This window comes from Corvus moneduloides, chromosome 25 (genome assembly GCF_009650955.1).
Source record: "Corvus moneduloides isolate bCorMon1 chromosome 25, bCorMon1.pri, whole genome shotgun sequence".
Lineage (NCBI taxonomy): Eukaryota > Metazoa > Chordata > Aves > Passeriformes > Corvidae > Corvus > Corvus moneduloides.
This window is the reverse complement of record NC_045500.1, coordinates 5075920-5100719: the sequence shown is the minus strand read 5'-3', so window position 1 is coordinate 5100719 and position 24800 is coordinate 5075920. Positions and strand designations below refer to the sequence as shown.

At 47.5% G+C, this 24800-nt stretch overlaps 1 protein-coding gene across 2 annotated transcripts; it reads left to right on the top strand.

Annotated features, from left to right (window-relative positions):
• The first annotated feature begins 886 nt into the window (after positions 1–886).
• Positions 887–24788, top strand: POU2AF1 (POU class 2 homeobox associating factor 1). Of its 2 annotated transcripts, XM_032133963.1 has the most exons (12): positions 887–2266; positions 9582–9709; positions 10374–10416; positions 10490–10761; positions 11741–12012; positions 15002–15107; positions 15747–15893; positions 17957–18008; positions 18405–18571; positions 18909–19025; positions 21640–21804; positions 22003–24788. In XM_032133963.1, the coding sequence occupies exons 1-12, from the start codon at positions 2251–2253 to the stop codon at positions 22072–22074; spliced, it is 1557 nt and encodes a 518-aa protein (XP_031989854.1). In that variant the 5' UTR covers positions 887–2250; the 3' UTR covers positions 22075–24788. The 2 variants fall into 2 exon arrangements, with proteins under 2 accessions (XP_031989854.1, XP_031989855.1); XM_032133964.1 differs by lacking the exons at positions 15002–15107; positions 15747–15893; positions 17957–18008; ... (2 more) ...; positions 21640–21804; positions 22003–24788 and having other exon boundaries at positions 1570–2266; positions 11741–13928.
• Positions 24789–24800: the final 12 nt, after the last annotated feature.

The following is a 24800-nucleotide window of genomic DNA, read 5'->3' as shown; positions in this document are numbered from 1 at the left end:
ACTTCCTCATTTTAGATGTCTATTACAATAAGACTTTATCTGCCTGGCTTCGTATTTTTAAAGTATCGATGTAAAGACCTCAAAACCGGTTTAATCCTGAGTTATTTAAATGTTATCCACAGCTTTTCTAAGCTCAATTAAAGCACAGCTGAGGGCAGGATGATAAGCACATATAGATTCTTTTAATATGAGTCTGTATATTTACTTTGGGTATGAAGCAATCTGCCTTCACCTGCACTTCAGACCTGCTGCGTACAAACCTCAGTCGGTGCTGCTGCTGCTCTGCAGAGCCCAAATGTACACAGAGGGTGTTCTCAGAGCGAAAAACCAGGCCAGAGACCTGCCTGGACCCTTGATTTGCCATGCTCTGTCCCAGTAGCTCTGTGCTGTCAGAATCCAGAAGCAAATTTCAGCAGAGCACAATTCAAACCCCTTCTAGCACTGCCTTTGCTGCAGCCAAACTCCAGGAACTCTTCCCACTGTTCCCTGGCATTGCCTCGTCCCTCAGGCTTTCAGCAAATCTAAATGTGTGCTTGGGCCCTGGCTTTCAGACTGAATTTGTCAGGAACAGATATGCTGCTGCATTTTCTTAATTCTACACTTTTGTGAGGTTTCTGAAACCGAGTTTCATTAGGTTGGGGAGAAATGCACCACGGATATCTCACAGATAGGAGAGTCCACGATTCCTTTGTGCTCTGGTGTGGCTGAAATGCCAGTGAAACCAGTTTCAGTGCTTTTCCTCGCTTCACCTGGCATCACTGTGAGTTAAACCCCAGCCTACCTGTCAGGTTTTGCAGTATCAGCTCCGAGGCTGTCAGCTATTACTAAGCACTTCAGCAGCAGGGAGGATGTCACAGCGCGGGGCTGGTACTCAGCAATAATTCAGATATGCAAAATGTGGCTGAACAATGCCCTCGTGCCTGAGAACAGAGGAGGTTGGGGCTATTTTGGAGGGCAGACATGCACATCCCTTAATTCTTTCCACTCCAGTTGCTCTGGGGTTTGCTTCTTTTTTGGTTTCTGGACAAGTCTTTGAAGCAGAGTGAGTGCAATTAAGCATTCAGCTGATTAATCAGTGTTTTCCCACTAAACGCAGTTTGGTGTGTTGTGGAATGGTTCACAGAATGGATCTGCTCCCAAGAGGTGCCTGAAACACCTGAAAGCATGAAATTCCCTTAGTAGAAATTCTGTCCAAAAACCCCACCAGATCCTGCCTTGGTCTTTTTATGGGAAGAGAAATTTGTGAGAGCAAACTTTTGGCAATTCAGTGATTAAAAACTGAACAACAAGAGGGGGAATGATGAGATTCTGACCTCACTGTGCAACTCCAACAAATATTTCTCTGGGAATGAAGCTCCTAAGTCGGTGTTAATTGTGAAAATTGATCCCAGGGGTCTGATTTTTAGAGGGAAGAGGGTTGCGTTCATGGTGTGGTTGGTACTGGTGCTGTCGTTATTGCCAAGAGCCTCTCCAGGCTCCCATGGCCTTCCTTCAGCTTTGCAGCTATTTTGGCTGCTTGTCCTTGGGTAGGAAGTGTTGTATTTTGATAAAAACAAAACAGAAAAAAAAAGGGGTTTCTTTTTCAAATGAAGGACGCCCTGGCTTAATGAGGCTTGAAGTGTTTACAGGTGTTTCCTCACAAGTTCAAATTTAGTGGCCCCGGGGAGTTGAGATTCTCATAAGGCAGGAGCAAACACTCAAATGTTGGGTTTAGAAGGGTTGCACATTTAAAGGGCCAGGCAGGCATGGCCTGGGGGCTGGTTTGGCTATGTGGAGACAAGAGCTGTGCCATCCAGAGCAGCAGAATGTGAGAAAAAAATCACCCTTAGTGCCACAAGAGGTCAAAATCCTCCTCAAAGACCCTTTGCTGCTGTCCAACCTTCTGACCCGATTTTGCAAATCTGTGGTGAAAATCCCACGAGGGGCAGGTCCCACCTTCGACTGTTCAAAGCCATCTTGGTGACACATTTTTTATGCAGAACATCTCCCAGGGCTCGCTGCCCTCGGAGGAGCTGCTGAGCACGGTGAAGGAGAAGAAGAAGGAGAGCAGAGAGCAAAGGGAAAATGTAGAAGTGGTTGTGGTTGGAGGATGTGATGATGTCACCGGGCTCAGCGGGAACACGGCGCTTTTAAAAAGCCGAAAGAAACATCCTGACCCTCACTTGTCACATCCCCACCCGGGAGTCACACACACACAGCCGAGTCACCTTCAGCCAAGAGGGGAAAAAAGGCTCCATCCCACCACAGAACATGCACTGGCAAAAATGTAAGTGAGCTCTGATTTGCTTTTCCTACCTCTGGTGACAGCGGAGGGCTGTGATGGATCAGTCAGCAGAGAGTGGCAGGGGACGTGATGCTCATGAATGGCTCAAGAGAGGCAGATGCTGAGGTGTGATGCTCATTTTCCAGCAGGGATATGAGCTCAGGGCTGCTTTGTTGGCTTTCATCACTATGAATCAAGTGGAAGACTATGATTCATAAAAACAACAACAGGATGCAGGTATTATATCAAAGGTTACGGTGGTTACATAGCAGAAAATTTTCCTTTTGAAAAGTGAAACCTGTGAGAAATCTTATTTCTGTGCCTTTTTTTTTGATATGCACTTCTTTCAGCTAATAAAAAAGATAAGGAACAAAGCGGTTGAGGGCAATACAGTTATGACTTTACAGGAAATCAGTTTTCTTGTTTTCAAGATAATTTCACTCCTCTGGGCCCACCTTTGCTCGAGTAGTTTACTGATCATACTCCAGGTAGGTGTTTGCTTCTTGCAAGGTTTTCATTCTCTTATCACCATCATATCTCATTTGTCATCAGTAGGTGATGCTCATTTTGGCAGCTGTGCTGCCACCCTTTGCCTCTCACCGTGCTTTTCCATTAACATAGAATGCTACAACACACCTGAGTGGAAAAATTAATTTCTTAAGCCCTTGCCAGTGACTTATCTGACATTATTCATCTTTTTATCACAGCCTGCAGGTTGTTTCACTACGTGTGGTAAACCAACCATGTGCCTTTGTGAGCTTTGAAATGTTTCCTCTGGTTTTTTTTTCCCTGCTTTCTTTCTTTTCAGCTGAACATTTTGGAAGCTCAAATGTGCATTTGGGAAGTTTTATTTCTATTTCCCCCTTCATCCTGTGCAGTTTTCAGGATCAGTAGGGAGAAGACATGGAAAACCCTGCAAGATGATCATATCCAAATCCTGATTCTAATCTTCCATCTCAGAAGTCCATGAATGGTTTCTTTGGGTTGTTATTTTATTCCTGCAGTGACACAGCAATGCCAACAACAATGCTTTAGGTAGGAGGAAATTGGGAACTGAACTGGTGTTTTTATTTTGCTTTCTTTCTTTGACACTTGCAGTGCTCAAAGGGAAGCAGGAATTACAAGTCAAATTATGTCTGGTGTTCCCTAATGATAACTTGTAGACAACTCCTGGCCAGCGTCCCCTGAGCTTGTAATCCTTGAGTCTCCCTCCACTTGCAGCAATGTCAGAGTTCCTTTTTCCAGCGTGGAACTGTTGGAAATCTTATTAATGCTGTTCTTTCCCGAGCCACTGCAGTGTGTTGGCTTTGCAGGCAGGCAGGAGGGGTGTCCTGGAGACCCCCTGTGTGACCCCTGGGGTCAGAGCAGGTACCCAGGTGCCAGATCCCACAGGTTTCACTGGGAGCTGGAGTTCTCAGCAGCTCTGTGGGTCCCCATTCGGTGTCACCTCTGTTTCCTGTCAGTGTGACCAGCTGTGGCCTCACGTTTCCTGCACCACCTGCTTCGGGCCACCTGTGACCCCATGGATGTTCCCGTGGCCACATGGGACCCGTGGCCTCGCTCTGGAACATGAATTGATGCAGAGGCAGCTCAGGTGACCTGGGAACTTTCCAAACAGAAACCCTGAGATTTGACTCATTTGGTGCTGGTAACACCAAGACTTTGGGTTCAGTCCCTGTATGGGCCATTCCCTTCAGAGCTGGATCATCCTTGTGGGTCCCTCCCAGCTCAGAATACTCTGTGAATCTGTGAAAACCCAAAAGTGATACAAGAACGCCCTCAAGCAGCAGATGTGACCTCACCTGAGGGCATTTCCCAGGGCACCTCTCAAGGGTGGTTTCCTGCTCCTTCAGGGGACATTTCTGCAGGAGCACAAGGAAAGCTGGGACACTTTGCCCTCTGCTGCCGTGGTTGGAGGCTCTTGCTCTGCAGGGAGTCTCGCCTGGCTGGCCCTGCAGGCTGGGAATGTTCCCCAGGGTCACGGCACAGTGACTCCTCTGCAGGAGTGGGGCCCTGGGCTTCCGCTCGCAAAACCCCGAGGGTGGCTCAGCCTGAAAGCCTCCCCTCCCACGGCACAGGAGAAGTGACTGGTCGGGGCTCCCCAGGATTCTGCTGAATGGGAGCAGGCCCAGCAGCCCCTCAGGGATGGGAAATTCATGGGCAGCACCAGCAATTTCCTCTGAATTTGTTTTTAGTGTCACCTCCATAGTGAAGTTTTGCCAACAACCCGAACGTGCCTTTCATACAAATGGTTTCTGTTCTGAAAAGCGTGGAAGCAGGTTGGGCTTGCTGATCTCAAAGGTCTTTCCCAGCCTTGTTAATTCTAAAATTCTAATTCTGCAAGAATCTCCTGTTTAGGTGCTGGTTTTGCCCGTGTCCAAGGTTTTTTGGGTGCTCAGCTCCTGTTGCAGTCACCAGCTGAGATTCAGCTGCTCAGATTCCCTTTACCACTGAGAGATGTGAATTCACACCTCTGCAAATCCCTTCCCAAATGCTTTTAAAGTGAATGGAAAAGCTTTTCTGTCCACAACAGATGTGGGGCTGTACAGAGCCCTCCCTGAAAGTATCAGCTAATGAGACTGAGAGGTGAAACTGTGACATTCTGCACCTTGTGAGTGATAATTTTGGTAAAACCCCACCAGGAAAGAGGGATAGCACGAAAGTTGAGCCCATCCATGCTTTGCAAAGCAGGTGTCAAACTCTCCGAATGACCACAGCAGCAATTAAATGGAAAGCTTGCATTACTAAAATGGAAAGAGTATTATGGGCTGGGAGGAATTAGGACCTGAGGGTGAGACTTATGGTTAAAGACACTTTCTGTCTATCTCAGCTTCCCCTTCACACCAGGGCTTCTCTTATTCTGAAACAGAGAATTTTTAGTAGCCCTCACCACTACCATGGCCAAGGCATCCAACTCTCATTTGGCACGTGGAAGCTCTTATTTTTTTTAATTAGAATAATCAGAGCAGCAGGGACTAGCCAGCATTTTGTGTCTCCCCTTGATTTTTGTTTCTGTCCAAGTGGAAAACTCCAAAGTTCACGCTGCATTTGTTGATCTGCAGTACCTTCCTCGTGTGGGAACAGATGCAGGCTCTGCACGGTGCTCTCCACTCATTTCGATCCTTTTAGGTGTGAAGGGAACCTTTTTTAAAGCACACTTGTCACAAACATTCCTCAAGGACAGCACAGGGCACACAGATCTGCCTGAATCCAAGGCTAATTTGATTCCTGGAAAATCTTCCAACAGCAGGTGGACACCTGAAAATGAAGGGAAATTTGGTTTGTGTCAAATGCACAAAGAAAGCTCCATGTCCAGCTCCATCCCAGCCTGGATGTGCAAAGCTGGGATGCATCCTTTGGGATGGAAAGGCTGTTGATGGATAATGAAGCAAGAAATGGCCAAATGGAACTCAGATAAACATTTTCTGAGTTGTTTCATGATTTATTTGGCATTGATGAGGTTATTAACTCTCAGGACCAGCCAGAGAATTATCAGTCAGGTGTGTGTTAATTAATTTAGGTCAGGTACCAGGGACCTGGTGCTCACCAGCCACCCAAGCCTGAGGCCACCACCGCAACTGATTCAGATGGATCTTGGCAGAAATAACTGGATTTTTGTTTCCAGGGGTTGGAGCTGCAGGTGGGTCATGTCAGAATGTTTCACCTTTAACTGCTGGTTGGATCAATTAAAATATTAATTAAAATAGGGACACACCCTGAAGGCTGCTGAGGGATAGGGATGGAGTTGAAATGATGATTTCTGCTGAGTGACTCCCTGTCATGTCACTATCTGGGATTTTGGGCAGTTAAATGCATTTCAGTGCTCTGTTCTCCTGCTGTGGACTGACCACAAAGCAGAGATAAAGATCACCCTGTTTTTTTTGAGGGAAACTGTGTAATTAGCCAGGAAATAAGGACAGGATCGTGACCAATGTTGAGTCCCTTGCAATGGGCACGGATGTAAAAAGGTTTTGATTTTACTCTAAGCATCCAAGTCTCTGAAACTGAGCCCCTTTCTTCTTTTTATTAGCCAAAGTTCACGGTGTCTGATAAAAATGTGATTTGGTCTCCAATATCCAAGCCATTAACTCGGGAGTTTGCTAATTGAAATCTACATTTTCCTTGTTATTCGCAGTCAGTGATTGCTTTTTGATGTGACTGCAAACAAGAGAAACTTTCCTATTGTGTTTCTTTTCAATTTTTTATTACATTGGAGGTGAAAGGAGAAAAAAGGGGAAAATATTTGCAGTGTTAACACTGCTCAATTGATAAGCTTATCACGTGTCAGCGTGTGAGCGCAGAAATCTTCTGGAAGAGGGACCAGAGTGACACTTGCTGCTGCAGGCAGGGACTAGGCAGGATTAGCAGGGCATTTCAAACTGAAATCTGCCTGCTGGGAAATGGCTCTGCCTTGGCTGGAAGGCTGAAGGCTGAAACCGAGCTGCAGCTCGTGTGTGTGTGAAGGCCAGCGCCGCTGGGGTGAAGTTTAGTGATCTGAAACTCGCCACGCTTCGGTGCCTGCACCCTTCCAGCAGCTGTTCTGCCACTCTCTTCCCTCCAGTTTCACCAATGGTTAAATCAATGTGTAGGGGAGGATAGAGTTTTAATTTTTTGGCGATGTCTTGACAGGTTTTCTCTGCCTGACCTTTTACTCAGATCAATATTTCACAGATATTATTGAGAATCGGGGTCTGTATCTGCATCACTTGAGGGTGACAGATCCCATGGAACCTTTTTTTGTGCAGTTTGGACGCTTCCAGGCTGATTGCAGCGTGGTCTGGAATCCAGCACCTTCCTGCTGTTGTCACTCGATGTTTAGAGGCAAAGGACTGCTGCGCTTGGTGCCTTTCCAGCAGCTCTGGTGTTCTAAAGATTGCTCACAGGGCTTGAAGGTTTTTGTGGACTTTTAGCAAATACATCAGGTGATAACATTGATGGAAGCATTGGGGCTGAGCACGCACGGGGGGCTGGGGAGGCAGCCGGGCCAAAGCGCTGAAATGAGCCCAAATGAATTGTAGAAGCCATTGCAAAGCTTCCCAGTGGTTGGGTTTGGATCCCTTCTCTTCTTTCTTGACTTGAGGTGTTTCAAACTGCTCCAGCTTCCCAGAGCAGGTGCCAGTCAAAGCAGTACTGAGGAACAGCACCTGGATGTTCTGTGGTCCTGGAATTGCAGGAGAAGCCAGGACACTGCTGCTGTTCCTTTGATTTTATTGAATGGCATTTGGGCTCTCATGACTTAAATGAAAATACAATGGAACCTTGGTCCAAGGCAGCTTCAGGGGTTGTTAAAACCTTTCTATAAGGACTTGCAGATGGCTAAATCCAGGTTCTTCCTTTACAAGGATATTTTAATTGTCATTGTTCCTCCAAATGCTGATATTTGTACATGACCATGTATCTTTAGCTCGATGAGGAATTGCACCCTGAAGCCCCAAAGCCATTTTGCTGTGGTCTGTCTGCGATGCTCAGACCCCACACACCCCTGAGCAGTGGAAAAGCAGCTGTGCTTGCATTATTTTTATTTCTGGAGGTCAGCTTGGGGGAACCGAAATATGATCTGCAGACTTTGGTTTTTAAAATTTTTTTTTCTCTTTATTTTTTTTTCTGGTTACTCTGCTTACACCGGAAACTCTGAATAGGTATATTTGTCAGCTTTTACAGTAAATTTCTTCTTTCCCATCCCCCAAACCTGGAGCCAGAAACCACCATCCTTCCCCACCCTAATTCTGCAGGGAGGCCCTTTGATGAGTTGGGCATGAGATACTCCCCAAAATGTTCATTTCTGCCTCTCAAGCAGCTCTGGCAGAGCTCAGGTTTGAGGAGCTGATGTCTTCAGGAAGCACCAAGAACACCAGAACTCTTTATATTTGCACTCATATAAATTAATACCAACTAAATTTAAAAGGCAAAATGTGAGTTGTATTAAAAGCCCTTGTATGGAGAATTAAAGTGACCATTATTCTCTTTAAAACCTTCCTTTCCAAAGCCACAGGATTCATAGGAATGCAAGAAACCTGATTTGAAGTGCCACAAAGGATGCCCACAGAAAGCAAAGGTAGATCAGGCAAAGGCTGGAAATTCATCTTTGCTTCAACTACTGTTTTAAAGCAAACTATTTCCTTAAGGTGCATAACAAAGACAACAGTTCAGTGCATAAATGTAGTTCTGTCTGGTCCCAAAAGGATTTAAAGTGGTCAATCAAGATTTCATAATTAAGTTATGTGTAAAGAGTCAGACAGAGTTAATAAAAGAGCCAAGCTGAAGGGAAAAAAGTATTTTGAAAAGGAAAACAGAGCAGAAACATTTATTCTGTTAAGTAATTTTTGAGGTGGATTTACAATCTCTGTATTTAGAACTCCATTTTTCTCCTCCCAGGAAGGTCCAACAGAAACATCTCTGTGTGCACAGAATTAAATGTAGCTGGGAGAGGTGATCCCAGGTGAAATGATTCATTCTTGTAGAATGTAAATCTAAATAAATGCTCCTGGGGTGGAATAACAGTTTAAAATTCAGATTGGAGCTGCATACCCACCTGTACTTCACAGAACCAAAGGCCAGTTGCAATCTTTAAAAATGGAAAACTTATCAATTAGAGTATTTACCCACCAAAGTGCAGTAAAAAGGGGCAGGCAGCCGCTGCTGCTATCGGTGGCTTTACAAACACCAGGCTTTGATATCCCCCAGTTTCCTTCTGCTATCGATTCCCTCCAAACACTGCACGTAAAATATGAGTTGTTAATGCTGGCCCTGGCAGAAATGTGCTTCTCCTGCTTCCACTGCTCACATGGCCTTGGGAGAGGCCTTTGGAGCTGGCTGTAAACTGAATTCTTCAAAATGGAGCAGAATTTATGGGAGTGAGCTGGGAGGTTTTTGGGAATAAGATCTGAGATGTGTTGTCACCTGTTTCTCAACCTCTGTTTGGAACAGAAACACAACTTCAGCACCTGTCTGAGCTCAAAATGAGGTACTTAAGTCCAACTAATGATGGTTTTCCAAATGAGGATGCTTCCCTGTTTTGGGTTGCATTTATACCTTGTGCCTAAACAGTGAATATATTTCTTTTAAAGACCTGATCTCTACTTTTTTATGTCCCTGCCTGGCCAGCAGTTCTGGTTTGTCACCTGTTGGGTATTTCAGTCAGGTTTTCCTTTTGGGAGTGTGTAAAGCTGTTCTCTGCAGGTCAGTGGCACTGAGGGACACAAAGGGAAGGAGGAATAAAATAAATTAGAACTGGTACAGCCACCTGGCTGCTGTGGGGATTTGGGCTCCCTGGAAGGAAAAGAAAAGTCACCTGCATTTTAAAATTTTTTTTTCTCAGCTTCTGCCCCAGACCAGCAGCCACAGCCTCGCCCCTACCAAGGTGTCCGTGTGAAGGAGCCGGTGAAGGAGCTGTTGAAGAGGAAAAGGGGGAATGTCCATAATTCCAGTGCTACTGCAGCTACAACGGTAAGAGAAAAATCCCCAAACACTGGAGGAAAATTCTCCTTCAGGGAGCTCAGTGATTGCCCAGCCCCAGCAATGCTTTGGCAGTGAGAGAAACCTTTGCATCTCTAAAGCACTGTGAAGGCCCTGCAGCCTGGTGTTACCTGGCAATGCCATTAATATCTCTTTAGGTGCAGTGGTTTTAGTGTGCTGAGCGCCTTCCATCACTTAATGGAAAGGGGAAAGTGCTTTGCAGTTGGCAGGATCTGATTCCTTGGGCCAGAAAGTGGCTTGGAAGTGAGGCAGCTTGTTCAGGAGTCTAAAAGGGATGGCCCAGAGCCATCCTTGGCTGTTTGCTGCTTAGTTTCAGCCTCAATTTGCCCTCCCAGGAGGCAGCAGCTTGGCTGGCTCCTCTCTGAAGGAGAATTCCCTTTGCCACATGAGGTTTAAATACACTTTAAGGTCCCCTTGAGCTGAGGGGACATTGTGGGTGTTTGGGGTGGTGTGTCCTGGCTGCCAGGCTCAGTTCTTCTGGCCCTCGTGTGGGGTGGGAGAATTCAGACCCTGACATTGATAATCAGCTGATAATGCCTGATATGCTTTGTCCCTTGGTGTTTCTCTAAGGGATTGAATTTAATGCTGATGGGCTTTACCTCTGATTTCTATTTTTATTTTTTCTCTCTTCCAGGTTGTTTTGCCCCATCAGCCACTCCCTTCCTATTCACCCATGGGTAACGTATCCCTGACTCTGTGTGACTCTCCAGACAAGGCTGGGCTGGGCTTTAATCCTGTCCTGTTTTCCAGGCCAGCCTTGCATTGACATGGACGCAGCTGCCCCTGCCCTGCCTGGCCCAGATGAAGGAGCTCTGGCCTCTGGCTGGATCTCCCAGCCCTCTCCCACCTCTTTGCAGCCCCTGGCCCAGTGGAGCCCTTACCCTGACTACGTGTCCCACGAGGCTGGCAGCTGTCCCTACACAGCAGACATGTATGTCCAGCCCATGTGTCCCAGCTACACCCTGGTGGGACCCTCCTCTGTCCTCACATACACTTCTCAGCCTCTCATCACCAATTTTGCAGTAAGTCAAAAATACCAAGCTGGAAATGGTGTTAATTCCCACCTCCTAGAAAGAGCTGTGGGGTGGAGTTAGTCTAATTTCTTTAATTACTGTAATGTTGTGTGTCCTTGCATCCATGCCATGTAGTTTTCCTAGCTCTGGCTGGACAATAATATGGTTTGAGCAGGACAAAAAGTTGTGGTTGTGCTGGAATCAGGCAAAATTCACAGTCTTTTCCCCAGCTCTCTTCACTCTTCCAGGCTGAGCAGGGATTTTCACTCTTTTATTTCCAAGCTTAAAATAAAAAAAATTGTAAATGGGTTCCGGGAAACACATGGACCAGGTGAGGCAGGAATGTCATTCAGGTGGGGATGACTTGGCAATAAATTTCTCCAAAGTTGCTCTTTAAGGATAAAAGAGGAAGGTCAAAATACGTAGAGGTAGCAGAACACTTGGCTTCAGGCCAGACAAAATCTGCTTGGCTGACACAAGATGATCTGATCCCCTTTAGAGGGGAAGGGCAGAGAGTTCTGTTCCAGTGGATCTTAGGCAGCTGATTTTCCTTTCCCTGGTTCAGTTTGGCTGCTCAGGCAGACCCAGCAAATCCCCCAAAGGCCATTTCTGTGTCCTTGTGGCCCTCACTGCTGAGGAAGGGCCATGGGATGGGTTTGGGATGTGGCTCTGCCTGGGCTGTTCCAGAGGCCACAGGGAGCTGCTTCAGCCTTGATGGCAGCAAAGTTGGGACTGTCCAGAGGGCAGTTTCCAGCTCAGGGTGTTACAGAGTCACAGGGAGGGTGGGAATGGGAACAGAAAGCTGGAGAGAGCCTGACATAAGCATGACCTGGACACAGGACAGGCATCACCCTCAGCGCAGCTTCACCCAGAGCAGAAGGATGAGGGATGTTAGAAGTGGGATGAGCATCCCCAGCCTGTGCTGTGTCCTCCCCCTGCCCCACATGGCCTTTTGTCTCATTTTGTTGTATTTCTGTCCCTTTCCCAGCCCCGAAGCACCACCCCGGCCATGGTGCCACCGCTGGAGGTGACGGAGCAGCAGCCGCCCCTCACATACTTCCCGTGGGCACAGCCCCTCTCTGCACTGCCAGCCTCCACCCTGCAGTACCCTGCAGCCTCCTCCTCGCTACCCGGGCCCCAGTTCGTGCCCGTGCCCGTCTCCATCCCCGAGCCAGCCCCACAGGAGCTGGAGGATGCCCGGCGAGCCATCGGCGCCCTGCCCATCGAGAAGCTGCTCCTGGAAGACGAAGACAATGATACGTATGTTTTAAGCCATGCTCTCTCTGTTGAAGGGCTTTAGGTTGCACATCTGGGGCCTGGTCCTCACCTGCTCAATGCTCCACCCAGCACCTCAGTGGGGTTTGAGTAGGGAGGGAAAGCAGGTGGGGTGGGGTGGGAATTTTAGCACACCGCTATTTGTGTGTTGAGTGAAATTTGCTTTGTCCTGGCGCCCAGCACGAGATTGCTCTGCTGTTCCAGCTCCTGCTGCCTCTCCCAGGCAGGCTTTGGATGCTGCACACTTGTGCTCAGCACCAGCACGAGGTGACTTTCACCCTCATGGCCTCAAATTGACAGAATCCAGTGTAGCCAAGGCCAGCTGTAGCATTTGGTGAGGGTACAATTGCCTCTAAATTTTGGCAAACCCGATTCAATAGGGCTGCTTTTGTGTAAATGCCTTGTTTGTGTGTCTTTGACCTGTGTGGGGAGGAAGTCTCACCAGATTTAGGCCACTAGAAAATGTTTGGAGGGCCTAAATTGACATTTTTCTCTCCTAAATTGAACTGCTCCTTTGGAAATCAGGAAAATGTGAAGTGTAGCTTTGTTCTGCTGGTGCAGCTAGGTGTAGTAGTCTGAAAATAAAGCTGAACTAAGTGCCAGAGCAGTGAGAGATCTCTGTTTGCAGGGCAGGAATTCACACCAAGGTGTAGCTGGAAGGTCTCACCTTGTCTGTTCCTGGAACCCAGCCCTGCAGGTGTGGAGCAGTGGGTTGGGGTTGTGTTCTTTTAGCTGCAGGGTGGGTTTGGACTCTGAAATACCCAAATCTGAGGTGTGGGGCTGATTTAGTGGCTGGCTGGTAACGCTGCCTGTTCTGCCAATGGACAGATCCTGTCCCACTGAAGTCCCTGGGAGTTTTGTCTGAGTCAGGATTGCAATTCATGGCCCTGTATCAGGAGATCATTGAGAAGACAGGTATTTTCCAGAATCTGGACTGCAGCCCAACAAGGAATCCATGGCATTACTGTTATTTGGCAACATTTTCGCTTTTCTGTAGCCTTTGAGTGTGAAGCTGGTGATGTGCCGAGCCAGGGCACTTTAGTGACCTCTCCTTGGAAAGCTCCCCAGGCCCAGAGGTGCACACAATTCCTTTATGGCTTTCTGATTTCCTCTCCTGGAGAACGAGTAGCTTCACTTTTCCCTCCGATGCAACTGTAAATATTTTGGTTGATGCTCAGGAGTGCCATGCCACAGGCAAATGTATTTCAGGAGATACATCCCCTTCAAACTCTGTTTACTGGTTTCTTGACAAACAAGAGGCTCTTGGCTGGTGAACACAATTTCTCTGGGTTTTTCTGCTTTCTAAAGCCCAGGATTTTTAGATGATTTTATTATTTGCAAGACTAACTGCAAAATAATTTATTGTACTCTTTATTACCTGGAGTCCAGTTGCCACCCAGGCACTATTTCAAGTGGCCTTTATAGTTCATGCCTGGGTGAGGTTTGAAAACTCAGGTTGAAAGTCTTAAAGACTTTCCAAGAGTATTTTTTTTATTGTGTATTGACAAATGTGGAAGACACGAGCATTAGATCATGTAAGTGATCATAAAGTTGTTGGAAAATAGCAGTAGTTCAGGTTTGCATTGAAATTAGTGGCTTATATTTGCAGAAAAACCCAGCAAAGAAATTAATTCAAAGGAGCTTAATTCACCACTGCTTCCTCCAGTTTTATAAAGTACAGAGATATTCCCTAGGTAGAACTGGGATAAAGCAGTTGTGAATCAAGCCTGTGGTTGCTCTGATTGCTTTTCAATTCCTTTCACTCCAATGTATGTAAATTCTGTGTGTGAACATAAAACAGAGATGAAAGTGTTTCATCATTTCTTTCTGGGTTGTTCTGGTTAGAAAAAAAAGACAAATTCTTCTTTTTTTTTCAATAAAGATCTACAGTAACTTTGCTATGCCTAGAGTGTTTTATTTCCTATCCACAAGCATTGGTTTAGCAATCAATCAGTTCAATAATATCTGTACAGGCTAGAACCAGAGATTAGCTGTCAGTCTTTGTGCTAATTTTGCACATTAAGCAGACTAAGGAGGAATTCCATGATCCAGCTGTGGCCTGGAGGCATTTCCTGCAGCAGTCCTTGCTCCTGCAGTTCAGCTTCGATCACTATGATCCTCTCCTGGCACCCTTGGGGATGTGTGGGTGTGCAGCCACAGCTAATGCTGAGCTTGACTGAAAATCAGATTAGCCAGAAAATTGTATTTCCACTTCCTGAAAGTGCGAGGGGTGGCTCTGGGCTACAAAATTACCCGAGGAGAGAAACAACTGCCTGCCACCTTCTGCTTGAAAAGCATCAAATATTGCTGTCTGGAGCAGAATGAAGCCAGGGGCTGCTGTGACTGTGTGTGGGGTGGTCTCCTGTTCTAGGGGGTTGGACTTCCCTGGCAAGTAGGACCTGGGGGAATGGAAGTGGCTCCAGCCAGAGCCAGATGACCACAGTGAAGCAGAGAAGTGTTTTTCCCAACATTAAGGGCCACCAGCCACTCCCATGGCTGTGACAACTCTTTGTCTTGTGCAAAGTGTAAGGACTGGGTCCCTCTCTCCAAGAGCTGTGATAAAGATTAGATTTAACAGGTTGATTACAAATAATATCAATTAGCGATGGTGAGGTTTCACCAACACACCCAGGGCTGCATCACCCCAAAAAGTGATATATACATCCAATTCCCCAAACTGGGAATTGTGGAGGACTTTGACACCTCCCAGTGTGGAATGTCAGCTGAAAGAAGGTGCTGGAGTGGGAAGGAGGCAGCATGGCAAAGCTCAGGAGTGCTGAGGGCTCTTGGACACTGCAGCTGCTCGAGGTAGGAAGCCCTTCCCATGGGAATGGGAGCTTTCGGGGCTCATGGCGTGGATCTGTGGAACTCTGGGTGTAAAACCCCCAAAGTGGCAGTGCTACCCTGTAAAACTGTTTGCTCCCAGGGTGCTTGGTGGCCCAGCAGTGATCGGTGTCTCTATTTACTGTCTTAGAATTCTGCACATTTATGCAGCTAAAGGCCTGCGGGCCCACACGCTGGCAGCTGCAGAGCGCATGAAACCCCTGAGGAAACTCGATGCCAAGGAACACAGAGGAAAGGTAAAAAAGGGGCCACTTTCTCCTGTAGACTGCAGGGTTGGGGATGGGAACTGGCTTGACATGATTGAGAGCAAGATACCCTAAAAAATCCAGCTCTGCCCCTCTGTTCCTGCAAGGAAGGCTTGGCACTGGTAGGCCTCGCTGAGGTGCCTCTGGCAGCATCATAAAATTAAGTGGCGTGATCATAAAATTAGGTGGGATGAGAATGAGCCCATTCTTTTTTCAGCCCATGATTCGTGGAGTGATGTAAGAAAACACTGGTCCAGCAAAATATTTGTGTGCTGGCATCAGTCTCCTAGGCTGAAAGTTTTATAGCCAACTGACTTGTTCTGTACCTGATGCAATGGGGGTTTCAAAAACGCTGCGTTTGGGTTGCCATCCAAATTAAGGGCTGAAGAACACTAGAGGGAGTCCAGCAAGAGCTGCGAAACATCCCCATCTCATGGTGCCATGTGGGATTCCAAACCATCCTGTGAGCTGTGCTCCCTGTGGGCACCACAATCCGTGGGATTTCAGACACCACTCTGATTCACACAAAGCCATTCCCTTTCCCCGCTCCCTGTTTGATGCCAGCAGCTGCTGCCAGACTCTCCCATTTGTCTGAGCTGGCTCTCACAGGTGTCTGTGCTGCTGTTGCAGACTCCTCTGCTGGTGGCTGTCACTGCCAGGCAGGCAGCCATCGTCCACGACCTGATCCAGGCAGGAGCAGACATCAATGCCGTGGACAACAAAGGGCAGTCAGCTTTGCACCTTGCTGCGACATACGGCTATGCCCAAGTCCTCCAGGTAGGAGAAGTTTTATGGCTTTAATTGCTGGCAGTATAAAACCACAAGAAAGTGTTGATATTGGTGTTTTTAAATAAAGGCAAGGTGTCAGCGAGCAATGGAGACTGAGCAAAGGCTCCTTGTGCCAGGAGTTGACTTCCCAGGGTGGGTTTATTCCTGTTTTAGGACTGTACTTGCAGCCTGCTGTTACAGAGGAAAATTCTTTAGTGGCTCTGTGGGGCAAAATAAATGATTTCTGCAGATCACAGCTCTAAATCTGCTGGTGGCAGCCCCCAGTGTGGTAGAGCATTGGAGGGGGATCCCCAGCCATGAGGTGTGAGGAGAGGGAGCTCTAAAACCAGGGTGAAACCCCCTCCCTGAGGTCACTGTCATCCAGACAGGAGCAAAAATTGTGTCCAGGCTCCAACCAGCTGAGGAGAAATGAGATGTAACCCTGCAGACAGGGATGGCACAGGCACAGCCTTCAAAATGAGGCACATTTTCAGATTTTCCTTCAAAACCTGACTTATATGCACAGATCTTTGCTTCCCTACGGCTTCATAGATTTCTCTGCAGACAGGAACTGCACCTAAGCTCTGTGCCAGCCATGGACAGCGAAACAGCACTTTGAAAAAGGCCCTGTGGGAATTTTGGGAAGGGATTCCACAGCAGGGATTATCACCCTGTGCATCCTAAACGCTTCACCATTGGCCAGAAAATGGAATTAATAAAAAAAAGCCTGCCTTGAGTTGTGGCAGCGCTGAGCACAGGCAGAGTTTGGTGGGTGCTGCTGAGTTCCCTGAGGGCAGGGGACAGGGGTGAGGTGCCAGGGGACAGGGGTGAGGTGCCAGGGGGTGCCTGTGGTGCTGGCACCACGTCCAGCATTCGTTAGCTGTGCCTGCACGTGCCCCAGGCTGAGCCCTTAGCAGGCAGTTAATGTGTAACACGGCCAGTTCTTTGGAAAACAGGTGCTTCCTTAAGTAGGAAAAAGGGTTTTAATCCAGATGATGCCAACAAAGCCTCGCAGAGTGCCTTGTGGTGGTTTGGATTGCAGGGCTCCTTTGTTTGGTTTTTCTTTTGTGGGTTTCTTTTTTTTTTTTGCCTTGACATAAAAAGGGAAAACGGGCGCAGACTTGCTCCTCAGTGGGGTCAGAGCCATGAAAGGCTTTATGGTTTATTTGTCTATTTTATTGGGTTTTTTTTTTCTAATGGATTAACTATCTAATCTCTAATAATCAAGCACCTCAGAGCTAGCTGTCAATATTTGATCTGTACATATTTTATTATTGTTATAAGAAGATAAGTCAAGCCCTAACAGTTCTGGGTGATCTTTCAGCAAGAGGATTCTGTCCTGAGCCTTGTCTAGCTTGACACAGATGAGTCACTGCAGAAATTCTCAGCCATTAATGTGAACAACTTGCTTTAGTCAATCAAAAGAAATAAATAAATTATCTGTAATAATATAGACAAGGAGCTACTTCGCTCCATCATGTTAAATCCGTAATTTTCTCATATTAAAGAGTTCTAAAATGTTGATTCTCTGCTAAATCCAAGAAATTCTCATCTCCAGATCACAATTCCTGGTGTTTCTTTATCCTCGTTGCCACAAGCTGAGGGTTTAACTTCACACACTGCTGCACACTGAAAACAAAAAGTAAATAAATCCAGCCTGAGAATTGTCAGTGTTGGCAAACTTTTAGGTCATAAAGTTTGGCTATACCTGTCAAGGAGAGATTTTCATTTGTCCTTGTCAAGGATCACTCAGAACAAACATGTACTGGTGTTACTGGTGTTACTGGTGTCTTTGCCTAATCCAGGGTAAAAGTGAAGGAGTCTGGCTCTCCTGAGCTGGGGCAGTGACTGAATTTTACTGTTCTGAACTGGGAATCTGAAAGGATACTTAGGTGGGAGTTAGGAAACCAGGGAACACTCACAGCACTGAAATCTACTGGCAAATAGGGGTTACTTTGTACTTAAATTATCATTATCTGATGTTGTTTGATTTTGGATTTTGTTCATTTTGGCTCATTTTGGCTTGCACAGTTCTGCTGAGCTAAAATCCTGCAATTCTCTGCTGCCTCCAGGTTATCCTGTCACTGGGTTTCCCTCTGGATTTGGAAATGAAGGATTTTGAAGGTAAAAAGCTTTGCACAAGTGGTGTGAGAACCTGTGTTGGATATTTCACTGGCTGATGCTCGTTGGTTTTTGGGGTGTGCTGGGAGGCCAGAGCAGGCTCAGGAAATGCCTGGGGGAGAGAGAGTCGTGTCTGTGCACTCAAATACCACAAAATTCAAAGGTGCTGATGGCTCAGGGGGGATTCAGTGCAGAATTGGAACTGAGAACATGCTGGAATGCCCCAAAAAATGTCCCTAGAGCCAGAGAAGAAACCAGAGAAGGGCTTGTGCCCCAACAATGCCTGCACAGATTGAATAAATGATTGAATAAATGACTGAACAAATGCTCTCTGTGCCAGCCCTGCCTCCTCTCTGCACATCAGTGTTTTTCTCACCTCCATCCATATCTATTTTCCAGGCCATACCCCTCTCCACTGCGCTGTCCTGGCCCACAACACCCTGCTGAGGGATCAGGGCAGCCAGGCACTGACAGAGGAGCAGCACAGGGAGCTCCAGCACCAGAGCAGGGAGCTGGAATCCTGCATCCACCTCCTGGTGCAGACCGGAGCCTCCATCTACAGCCGGGTGAGGATCAGCTCGGTTATCCCCGGGTTTCTCCAGGAATTCTCCCCCATTCGATGCTCAAAACATAGAACTGGAGAAGGAATGAGCTGCTGGCACAAGGGCCAAGCCTGTTCCCCTTCCCCAGGGACTGCTGGCAGAGCTAGGTACTGCCTTTTGGAGCTCCTGAAGCAGACACTCGACACTCACAGGGTCACTGGAGGGAAAGAGATGCTCCCCACCAACTGCAGAGCTGGCCTGGGTTTCCTCTGATGGGTTTATGGGATATCTCCAGGTTGTCCTCTAGAACATTTCTTATTTGGCTCAGGTTTTTTATATTTTTTTCTCTGTTTTTAAATAGGATGTAAAGAGCAACAAGACAGTTCTTCATTACACAGTCCAGGATGGGAACGTCTCCCTGCTCAGGTACTTCTTGGAGCTGAACGCTTTCAAGTCCAAGGATTTTGTCAACAACAAGGTAATTTTTGTCAACAACAAGGGGATTTTTACAGAGGGAAAGAGCAACAGCTGTGAATCTGAACTGCTTTTCAACCCCAAACTGCATTTTCCAGTACAAAGACACCAGGAAAGCAGCACCTGGCTTGGACTCTGTCATGAAAAGCAAGGCCCTCTCCCAGCAGGAGCTGACAGAATGATAGTGAAATAACCAGGGAAAGGGGAAGGATGTGGGAAGTGGTTGCTTGAGGAGGAACATGAACTTTAGAACATTGGCTGAGGATTGAGAAAACAGCCCTGCAGTGATGCAAGGTTTGACAGCAGCAGAACACTGAGAGGTGGCACTGAAGGGCAGCCAGGTATCGATTCATGTCTCCTGTTAAATGTGCCATCACAGGAAGGACAAAGTTCCTGTTTCTGTCAAGGGCTATGGGGGTTCTTTCTGCCCTAAATGTTGTTTGCATGTCTTCTGGCATAGCCATCCCTGGGTTGGGTAAAGCAAGCTGGACACCTCCCGGGTGCTGGCCCACACCTCACCTCGGAGCAGATCCCGAGCAGTGCTGCTATCTCACACAGGCATCAGCTTCACCCTTCCTCCCAAACAAAAATCCTGGCATTCCTGGGAGCCTCAGCTGACACATCACTGTCCCACCAGCCAGAGCCTTGACTCTGGACAGGCTGCCGTGTCTCAGCAGGGCTAAGGGGGTGATTCTGGGTGCTTCCCTCCCTCTGTCCTTCACTTTTGAGGATGGGGACAAGGCTGGGGGGTCCCTGGTTTTCATTTCAGCAGCTGCAGTCTCTCAGCCTTACTTGTGCTCCCCAGAGTTTGTGTCCCTCAGGAAGGAACTGAATTTCTCTGTCAGCTCCGTGGCTCACTGAGGCAGACAAAGAGCAGCTTCACTTTTTTTACCCCTCCAGAATTCTGTTGGACTGGAGAAAACATATTTTGGGTTGTGTGTGTGGGTAATGGCACCGAGCTTGTGTTTTTCTGTACAGTGAAGGGCTTTTCACTGCATTCCTTCTGTATCTTTAAAGACCCTTCAGGCAGGTGAGAGCCTGTCCAGAGGAGTCTCTGTTGTCTCTTGATCACAATCCTGGGAGAGCTTCCTCCTGTGATAGGATCACTTGGAGCCTTCAGTCTTGTTGCTGATCTGTCTGGGGCAGGGAGAAATATGATGGTGGGGCTGTCTGATGCCCAGCCTGGCTCTTTTAGCTCTTCCAAGCATGAAGAAGACAAGGAAACAGCCATGTTTAGGTTTCCCTGGCTCACCCACTGTTTGTGCTTGTCTCACTCCATATCTGTTTCCATGGGGTTTTCACAACGAGAAAAACATTGGAGCCTTGGAGGCTTCACCTGTAAAATTCCTGGAGCCCACATTGTCTCAAATAAGTCCTGTTAAAGTCAACCAGAGGCTTCAAGGTCAGGCCTTGTCAGATTGCCTCATTTTCTTAGCCCATGCCTGAATTTGGAAGCTCTCAAGTGCAGATCTTTCCATTTTAACAAGAAATCCTGTAAAGAGCTTGTAACCATCCCTCAGCTTCCTGGGATAATAAAATTGACAAGGATCTGCTTGTTCAGGGCTTGTAAAACATGCCTTGTCTGAGAAAAGCTGTTGAAATTCTGCTATTTTATTTCCTGCTTCAGTTCTCCCTGATGTCTCAGTGGTTAACAGGACCTGAAATTCACGTGGAGTCATTTTAACAACTGGAATATTAATACAGGCTGCAATTTGTGTCCAACCATTCCAATGTCATAACAAACCCGTGATTGTTTCTGAGAGAAAAAAACAAGCAGCTGCCTCAATGAGACTCTTGCAGCCTAAAAATACCTCGCCTTGTGCGTTTGTTTATCAGGTTTTTGTCATTTACAGCCGTTACCAGTCATACCTGACCAGACAGGGCACAGATTTCTACACGGTCTGGTGGCACCAGAGCTTCTCTGCACCCAATTGCAGCACCCTCCATCCATGCCTGGCTTCACAGCCAGCTCTGTCCTTCCCGTGCAGATCCTGTCACTGGAGCCAATCCATGCTTAACCTCAGGAATTTGCAACTTCCTGGCACTTGGAAGTGTTGGAAGAGGGGGCAGTGGGGATGTGTGGAGCACAAATGGGGCTGGTGGGGTGGGGCTTTGTGTGGTGGGCAAGAGCATGATGTGTTTGGTGTCTATAATCCGATTTAATGTTTCCCAGTGGAATGTTTCCATGGCTCTTACATCCTTCTCTTTTTCCAGTAACTCCCCAGGTCTCTGTTTCCATGAGGGTGTGATTTAGGGGGTGATTTCAGAGCAGTTTTAGGGGGGGATTTCAGAGCAATCGTACATGAGGGTATGATTTAGGGGCAATTCCTGCAACCAGGGAATGTTCCTGCTTCCAGGGCTATTTATCACCTTCACCCAAAGCATCAAAGCCCCCAACTTGTGGTGCTCTAACAAAAAAATACAATCTAGATCCACAAACCTCCTGTGTGGGAGAAACAGAGCAGAGATCCTCCCTCACCTCCTGAGGACAAATCCCATGAGGATTCTTCTCTCATTTCACATCTCCTTTTCTAGGATGATTCTGAGGAGATAGCACAGCTCATGAGGGAGTTTATCTGGGTTTTTTACTCCTTTTCCTTCTCCTCCCCCTGCTTTAGGCCCATGGCAACACAGCCCTGCACATGGCAGCTGCTTTGCCTGGTGACAAGAACCAGAAGGAAATCATCCAGCTGCTCCTGGACCACGGGGCAGACCCGAGCATCCGGAATTTGGACAACGACCAGCCAATCCACATGGCCCCTCCTGGAAAAGCTGGGGATCAGGTATGGGATCCACCCTGCTGCTCTCCCCTAACACACCTGCACACCCAGGGGTGCGTGGGTTTCCTGCTTGCAGGTATAAAAATATTCCTGATATATGTGGATGTTTATTTAGTTGCACATGTACATGTAAATAATTGTGTGTGTGAGTGTTTTGGGTGGCTCAGATGGTAATTCCTGAAATTCGACATTTTTTGGCAGGTCAGGCATTTGCTGAAGAAAGGGAAAGTCACACCTGCATTCATCTCCTGCCGCAGAAATGCCAGATCCTGAGTGAACTGCAATTTATGGAATGCCTCCAACTCCAGCTTCTGCCTCCTATAAAAACTGTGAGGGTGGTTCTCCAGCACATCCCTGCTCCTCCGGGCTTAAACCAGGGTGGGATGAGAGTGTTTCTCAACCTGTGGGCCTTGAGCAGCTTCCAAATGGTTGAAAACTCAATTTTGTTAACAAAGAATGCTAATTGCTTGCAAGCAAGGAGGCTAGCAGAGCAAATGGCTGCTAGATAAATAAGTGAACATTCCAAATAAGTTCAAAGCACAGCCAAGCTCTGATTTGGTAGCAGCTGAAACCCTTGGAGGTGACAGAGCACAGGGGGGCAGTTTGGCTATAAAAGGTTGAGAAATGCTGCTCTGAGACACCCCCAACCTGTGCCTCTGGCTGGGCCCTGTACAGAGGGGCTGCTGGAAATGCTGAAGCCTCTGGGATGTGCAGTTAGCACTGATCCTGCTCCCCTGGGAATGCAGGATCCTGAGGGGAGGGGAAAGCCTGGATGGAGAGCTCCAGTCAGCCTGAGGAGGCATCCCTGGCTGGATTTCACCTGAGGGAATGGACATCCAAACCCAAGAGCCCCACGGGAGGGTCCTGCAAGCTGGAACTCCCTGTTCTCAGCACTTTGGGAGGGCCCTGGAGCAGCTCTCCATGGCCAGGCTGTCACCCCAGCCCAAGAAAAGAAACAGGTGCTGTAAGAACAAGGACATGGGGCAGGTTTGTGTGGCTCCTGAGGGCTTCCCAGTGAAGGGAGACTTCCAATCCAACCCGAGTCTCCAGCTCTGGTGGCACAGAACAGCTCTGGAAGCCCCTCAGGTGGGGAGCTGAACCCTCACCTGTGTGGGAGACAGAGAATTCCTCTGGGTCTCCAACAGCTTTTAGGGCAGAAAACCTCTGTGGGTCTGCGCACAGCAGGGTCAGGGTGCAAGGAGTGAGGGCTCCCCTACTCCCATTCCCATCTGAGAGGGGTTTAACAGATTCTTTCTAGCGTTTCTGTGAAATGATTTGTGAATTGCTGTGCAATCAGTGTCTCTGCCAGGGCAGGGGACTGAAGGTCGGTGTCTGAAGGGAGGCGAGGCCGTGTTTTGAGAGGCTGTCCCACGCTCAGGGCTCACTCTGAGCTGTGTTTTGCTGGTTTCTCAGTGTTGCACAGGTGCTGTTCTCTAGCAGGATGAGCAGAGAGATGAAGGGAGAGCTCTTAAATCACTGCAGCCACTTCTTTGAGCACTCACCAGCTGCCTCAGTGGCATGGGATTTCCTGAGGCACTCGAAGGCCTGGGGTGTTTAAACAACTGACACGAACAAAAGCTCTTAAGAAATGCAGAGGTCTCGGTTTTCCAGCCCTCCTCTCTCTGCTGTTGGGCCATTGCCTCTCACTACACCGTGTCTACAATCCTGCCAACACCACTGACAGAGAAGCAGACGTGTATTTGCATGTGTTTGCATAAATTTTCATGTATCTGAGCACAGGCCAGCAAAAGCCTGTGCTGTCTCACTTGGAAGGATGTTATAGCAAGGCCTGAATGGAGAGAGAACTGTATCAGGGAGTTAGTACCGTGTGGCAAGACAAAATGATGGATAAAATATTAATTTCTGGAACCTGCCAGCAACAGAACTGTCAAACTGTGAGCAGCACGTGGTGCAGCAGGGAAAATGTAAAAAGCTTTTTGCCATCTAGAAATGTCTCTGAGGTGACTGAAGTCCTTTGGCAGCGAGTGAAAAAAATACAGGAGCTTTCTCTCCCAGAGTGGCTTTTCTCTTTATTATGTCATCTGTTGGGCGTTTCATACAAAGCAGTGTCACTGGGAGTCTGGAATCATCACCGTCTCCAGAGTATCTGGAAAAACATCCTTTTGGGAGGAATGTGGCTCCATTAAAGCATCACCCTGGCAGCTGGTGCTGCTGGGAGCTGATGGATGAGGTTTGAGTGGGAAGAACCCATGACAGCCCCAGGATTCCTTCTCTCTGTGCTCAACTTCCCAGAGCTCAGCCACCAGAGGCCTGCTCTGAAAGCAGCCACAATCCACAAGCTGCTCCTACTGGCTTTGGACTGGAGCCCCCAGACTGTTGGAAGCTGCTGCTTCCCCCTGTGTGTAAAACACCTTTCCCTTTCCTAATTCCTGGCCTAGCTGTGAAGAAAATCAATTTAAGTCTCAAACCTGTCCTGAGTGTCTTCTCTACTGGGGTGAGTTTCACTGATTTAAGCAGTTCATAGTTCACCCCTCATTTTTTTATTGCTATTTCAGGGGAAATGTAACTTCTCTAAGCTCAGCATTGCTGGCAGTGTGTGATATCCCTTTATTTGCACAGTTTATCTCTTCCTACCTGTGGCTTTGGATAAGTTGCTCATAACAAAGGCTCGTTATCACCAAACAAACATTCTGAAGTGGCACTGTAGAAAAGCTGTCAGTCGGTTGGCAAGCAAAACTTTTAGATCATTTAGATCAAATTCTCGGGTAGAAAAGCTGAAAATAAGAACCTTCTCTTTTCTCTGTAACTTTGGGTGACTTCTGGAGTTATTCATGGCTTTGTGAGCACGAGATGATCCTCGGGTTTGTGTTTATAAAGGCCGTCAGGGCTTCACCTGGCAGGGACTGATGAAATGCCAGCCTTTCAGCAGGGCTATGCCAGCTCTGGTTTAGGTATTTCCTTTAACTCCTCTTTTATTTTTGGGAGGGATGAAGGAGGGAAATAATACATTTCTCACAGCCAGAAAATGCACAATCAAC

Bases quoted from the DNA above. Each gene is read 5' to 3' on its own strand.
- POU2AF1 (XM_032133963.1), top strand. The intron at 9,710-10,373 runs GTAAGAGAAAAA...TCTCTCTTCCAG, and splicing joins GTGCTACTGCAGCTACAACG to GTTGTTTTGCCCCATCAGCC. The intron at 18,009-18,404 runs GTAAAAAGCTTT...TCTATTTTCCAG, and splicing joins GGAAATGAAGGATTTTGAAG to GCCATACCCCTCTCCACTGC.